Genomic DNA, 5,221 nt, shown 5'->3' with positions numbered 1-5,221 from the left:
AACTTTGTCACGAACCTGCAGCACGGAGCACTTATGGCATTGCACATGAAGAAAACGCGACATGATGTCACCAACACTGCCTTCACATGCACATTCACAGCCCGACCTCTACGCCAGCTTCTCTGCCTCCTCTTACTCTTCACTCCAACCTCCCAATGCTAAGCTCCACTACCACAAAACGCCGCTTCACCCAGGAATCTCGCCTCATCCACGCATTAACGCTACTCAACCTCCGCTGCACGTGCACCTCCTCTCTGACGTCGCGATGGTGGATGATTCAAGGGTGGCCCATACTGGCGTGGCTGCCATCATTCGACGATGCGGATGACAAGTTGGAAGTTGGGTGAGAGGTTGCCGATTCACGTCATGATAAATAAATAAAATCGCACAGCCAGACGTCAAAGAAGGGATTGTCTGATTGATGGATCGATGGAGTGATCGATTCCAGGGGGATACGTACAGAGCGGTTTCGTTGAGGTGCGGAGTGTGGTATCATGTTTCGCATTCACAGCAGGAGTCAAAGATCAGAAATGGGAGCTGCGGGGACGATTACTGGGGACGGGAGACGGAGGCTGCGAATAGGGAGGGGATCGGGCCTAGCCGGGGGGCAGGGGCTGATGTTGGGAACGGGGCTGGGGGCTGGGAACAGGGGACGGGGAACGGGAGTGCAATGATGGTTTAGACATGTGGGTCAAGTTTAACATTTCCCTATTAATATATCATAAAAGAAAGACAAGACAGAAAGAAAGAGAGAAAGTAGAATCAGAGAAGGGAGTCAATCCCTGAAGACAGGAAGGAGGGAATGAGCATCGAATGAAGAAAAAGAAGAAGATTCAAGCAACCATCAGCACCAGGAGGAGAAGAAGAATCAGAATAATTACACCCCTTTTTCGCAGCTTCGTTGTTGTCGTTGTTGTTGCTGCGGAGGAGCTAAGTATCTATTCTTTCAATCTATTCTATTCTATCTCACATCCCTCTTTCTTTCCCCACTTACTCTCTCACACTCTCTCTCACTTTGGTGCTGTCAGTTCAGGAGCCTTTTCTTGTTGTGGTGTGGGAGGGATTCTTTTTATTATTAGCACTGCCTGTCTATCTATCTGTCGCTACTTCTTCTACTCCTACTACTACTGCTTCATTTCATCTTGGTTGCCCAGTTTCACGTGATCGTTGCGCTGCTCTTCTGGATGTTTCAGGAGATGGGTGGGTTTGAATCGTGGCAGATTTTGATGCTTTAGGGATTTGCGGTTTGGTGGGGTTGAGCTAGTTTTGTGATTACGAGGAGTTTTAGGAGGCTCTGAGAAGGTTTGGGAGTTTTTGGTGGGGGGGCATGTGAGAAGTGAGCAAGATGGAGGTAAGAGGGAATTGTAATTTGTGCATCTTGGTTCTTTCTTTTTTTTTTGGTTGGGTGAGCGGTTGTTTGCGATTGTCGAATTGAGTGATGTTGGAAGATCTGGTGAGTTGTTTTGGTTCCTGGAGCTTTGTGGTGTTGAAACCCTAGTTGGGGGAATAGGAATGGTTGTGCCGACAGCTTGGGTATGTGTAATGGATGAGATGAGGGTGATTTGAGTTTTCCGCGATGTTTGCGTCAGACGGTGGCTGCAGAATTGATTTAGAAAAGTGTGGGTACTCTAGTTTTGGTTTGTCCTGCTGAATGCAGCAACAAGAATTATTGAAATTGTGTTGGGAGATTCACAATTAAGCACAATTAGAGAAATAGACACAGATGAATAACAGATGTAGAAATGCTGAATGTTTGCGTCGCAGAACGGCTTCGAAGTTGTAATAGTTATCTGGGTGTTTCAGGTAGCGATTAGGTTTGGCGGACATTTTTAGATGTGGGATGCATGAGATGGCCACTGCGGGTATGGTGTGAGAGGACAGGATGCAGAGCCCAGACTCTCGGCTTGACCAGGTATCGCGGTCTTCCTTTTGCTCATTATAGGGTGTATTACGTCTTGCTGTGCTCCCTGCAGTGCTTAGTTTATAATCTAGCACTAGGATAGGCCCTGTTGGTGAGCGGTAGGAGAAAATAGATGGCATCCATAATCTCGTTCTGTGATTCGGTGTTTGTTGTGCCTACTATTATGGCGAAGTTACCTCAGTGAGCCAAGCCATTCAAAATTGAGTACGTTTCAAAAGGTTGAGGGGTGCGAAAGTCGCTGCAGATTGGTTGACAATCTGTTGCGATTGAGTCAATTTGGAACAACTCTATCTGTAAAACTGCGTTTCTTATCTTGTGCTAACCAAGATTTTTGTGAGAGAAATTAACTTTTTGTAAACTTCAGATGAGTTGTTAGCTTATCCAGGTGATGATCTTCTGCACAGCCTAGACCTGCACCACTAGGGCTCTGCCTGATCATTACTCTCTCCTCGTGGTATTTGTTCTCAAATGTGCAGCAGCTCGTGGGGTTTTGCGGTTCCAAACCTTTGGTACACTGCTGAACTTTTTTGTGACAAGTGGTCTTACATTCTATACTATGATGTGTAATGTTTGTTCAGGACCATTACAAAGTGCTTGGGGTGGAATATGATGCAACCATCGACTCTATTCGTACCAGCTATCTGCGCCTTGCTTTGGTTTGTGAACGAACATTAATGCATACTGTAATCGTGTAGGAAGGGTTGCATGTCACATGTAGAGACTGCTTATCGAGTGTGGACTATCACCGAGCATCATTTTCGCGACGTTTTCATCTGTTCATTTATTATGAATTTGAATTTGTACGTACAAAATATATTCCTCCTGCAGAAATGGCATCCCGACAAGCACAATGATGCATCTGCGGCCACTCTTAAATTCCAGGAGATCAACGAAGCATATCGAGGTTAGTCTTCTTGGGCTACCTTAATTAAGGGACTGTCAAGATGCAGCCCTTACCCGCGCCTCTTAGAAAAGGAGTGGGTAATTTGGGGTTTAAGTTGAAAAATTTAAAAGAGGACACAAAGAATAGAAGCAAAGAAACTCTTTTACTGCATTTGATCCTAGCACCTGGACCTGCATATTAAGGATGCTTTCTATGGTTGTGCGTATTAGGTACTATACATAATACAGGAACTCAGACTGCATTGTAAAACTCCTATTTAATGTAGATAATCGTTCGATAATCCAGTTGATTTAGGCCGCTACGTTTATTACAAACGGAATCTAACAAATAGGGTTGTGTGGTTTTGGCTAGTGGAGAACAGTCTTAAGTGACCCATTTATGCGACACGAGTATGATATGCGAGGAAATTACGGTCTTCAGGACTACAATTACACTGTAAGTACTGATGTTATGAATTGCTTCATTTCTGATTTGATGTAAATTCCTTGTGATATGGTAGGTGGATTTGGTGATCTACCGCAGGTCTGATGCCTTTAGGTTCATCTCTTTGGCCTGAACTTGAAGCACTCAGAACTTGTGCTTTACTCAGATGCATTGAAACTAAACAGGTCAAATTAACAAGATTGAGAATTGTATTCATGCTTTGTGGGGACTGCAGGATTACCTCAAGCGATTTAAGAGCTTGATATTGACATGCAATGGATTGGGTATTGGCAGCCGTCTAGACCGGTGATAGTGATTAGGGAATCAATGCTTGACAGTGGATTTGAAGATGAATGCTTCACAGTCAAAGAAATCGTCAGCAGAACGTATACCTTGAGAACTTCTATATGCTCACAATTGTGCTGCATTGGTCAAAGGTAACCTTTTAGTCATATGCTATCAAGTTGCTGCGACATTACAATTAGTTCTGCGTTATGCACTCCCGTACTGTATAGATGACCGTCTTCTCTACAGTTTGATCCTTCTTCAACCTACGAATGGAATGAAGACGGTTAGGAGTAGGTTCGTCATTTCTTGAGGTAGATCAGAAGTGGACAAGCTTATACTGACAGCTACAGTGTCGCTGCATTTCGTCTTTACGATGTTATTGCTATGTAGGTGATGAAACATCTCGATACTGGGTTGTCACCAGCATGTCCAGACCTATCCTCTCCATCAAAACATTATTTTGACACGTTTTCTCCGCAATTAAAAACTGCATAAATGGAGCAGGTCAACAAGTCATTTGGCAAAGTGTGACCTGATAAAAATCTTGCAGTGAGATGGGTGCTTTTCAGTGAGGTGGAGGAACATGCATCTCTAAACATCCAATTTGATTGGTTTAATTTAAGTTATTACAAAGAAATTGATTCGTTAAACTCATTTAGATACAAATTAGTGGGTTGGCGAGATATTACTTAACAATGAGAACACGGATGTGTGAACTATTTACTGCTTAATCATCAATAATTTAAATGAACTTACCATTTGAATCGTGCACTGTTCCTGTGTGTTATTTTAAAAGAAACGTGTTGGAGAGATGTAGGAGCACGAGGCTGTTGTTGTTTATGAACAGTGGAGTATTCACTCCATTTAGCTGGTGGTTGCTCACGTTCGGTTTGCGCAACACAGGTAGCCTTGCGAATCCGGCATCAATACTTCCAGTGAGGTTGTTGGAGGATAGTTTGAGCATCTGAAGCTCATCCAGTTTTAATCAAATCGAACGGGAACGGGGATGGGGGCTGGGAACGGGGAGAACGGGGAACGAAGAATGTAATGATGGTGCAGACAAGTGGGTCAATTTAACGAGAACCTGGGTCATTTTAACATTTCCCTATATATATATACACAAGTTAGAATTGGAAGTTTCCAATTGAAAATAAATTAGTTTTTAAAAAGTACTAACCAATCATTTTCTTAGGGTTTTATTGTTTACATTATATTTTTTGGGGATTTCAAAACTTCAACAATCTTGTTGTTGATAAAATTATGAACATAAAATAAATACATATATATTTTTCACACACACAAGCATAGATATGCAATTTCTATTGGACACTACATGTTTGACTAACATATGGATGGTTGATACCATGTCTTAGTTAATAATTTAAACATGACACAAGTATTATTTTACAGTTGTTATGACATATGAAAGTTGTCACAAAGTCTAACAAAATAAGTATTTCCAAGTCAAAAGAGTCAAGTACATCTTATTAGTAGGCTACTTGTAAATGCATTCACAGCAAGAATATGTTTACTTTTTACATTACATACATATGTAAAACGAAAATCCCAAATTTAAATTTGCTTCTTTATACTTGTAACTCTATTGAACTTTCCTCAGTCAAATAACAGCTTAATATATTCACATATTTAAGCTTTATTCTCGGAACACATATTTAAGCAATTAT

General features: G+C 41.9%; 1 protein-coding gene across 7 annotated transcripts; it reads left to right on the top strand.

Annotated features, from left to right (window-relative positions):
• The first annotated feature begins 860 nt into the window (after window positions 1-860).
• On the top strand, window positions 861-4,838 carry LOC112290024 (uncharacterized). 7 transcript variants are annotated; one of them, XR_012218731.2, is made up of 8 exons: window positions 861-1,351; window positions 1,804-1,912; window positions 2,500-2,577; window positions 2,750-2,825; window positions 3,187-3,260; window positions 3,484-3,685; window positions 4,041-4,109; window positions 4,440-4,838. XR_012218731.2 is itself a non-coding variant. In XM_024535902.3 (6 exons), the coding sequence occupies exons 2-6, from the start codon at window positions 1,883-1,885 to the stop codon at window positions 3,556-3,558; spliced, it is 333 nt and encodes a 110-aa protein (XP_024391670.1). In that variant the 5' UTR covers window positions 861-1,351; window positions 1,804-1,882; the 3' UTR covers window positions 3,559-4,023. The 7 variants fall into 7 exon arrangements, 2 of the variants coding, with proteins under 2 accessions (XP_024391670.1, XP_024391671.1); XR_012218730.2 differs by lacking the exon at window positions 4,041-4,109; XR_016505799.1 differs by lacking the exon at window positions 4,041-4,109 and having other exon boundaries at window positions 4,354-4,838.
• The last annotated feature ends 383 nt before the right edge of the window (window positions 4,839-5,221 follow it).

This window comes from Physcomitrium patens, chromosome 12 (genome assembly GCF_059467195.1).
Source record: "Physcomitrium patens ecotype Gransden chromosome 12, ASM5946719v1, whole genome shotgun sequence".
Classification (NCBI taxonomy): Eukaryota; Viridiplantae; Streptophyta; class Bryopsida; order Funariales; family Funariaceae; genus Physcomitrium; species Physcomitrium patens.
The sequence above is the reverse complement of the archived record's forward strand: the minus strand, read 5'-3'. Positions and strand labels throughout refer to the sequence as shown.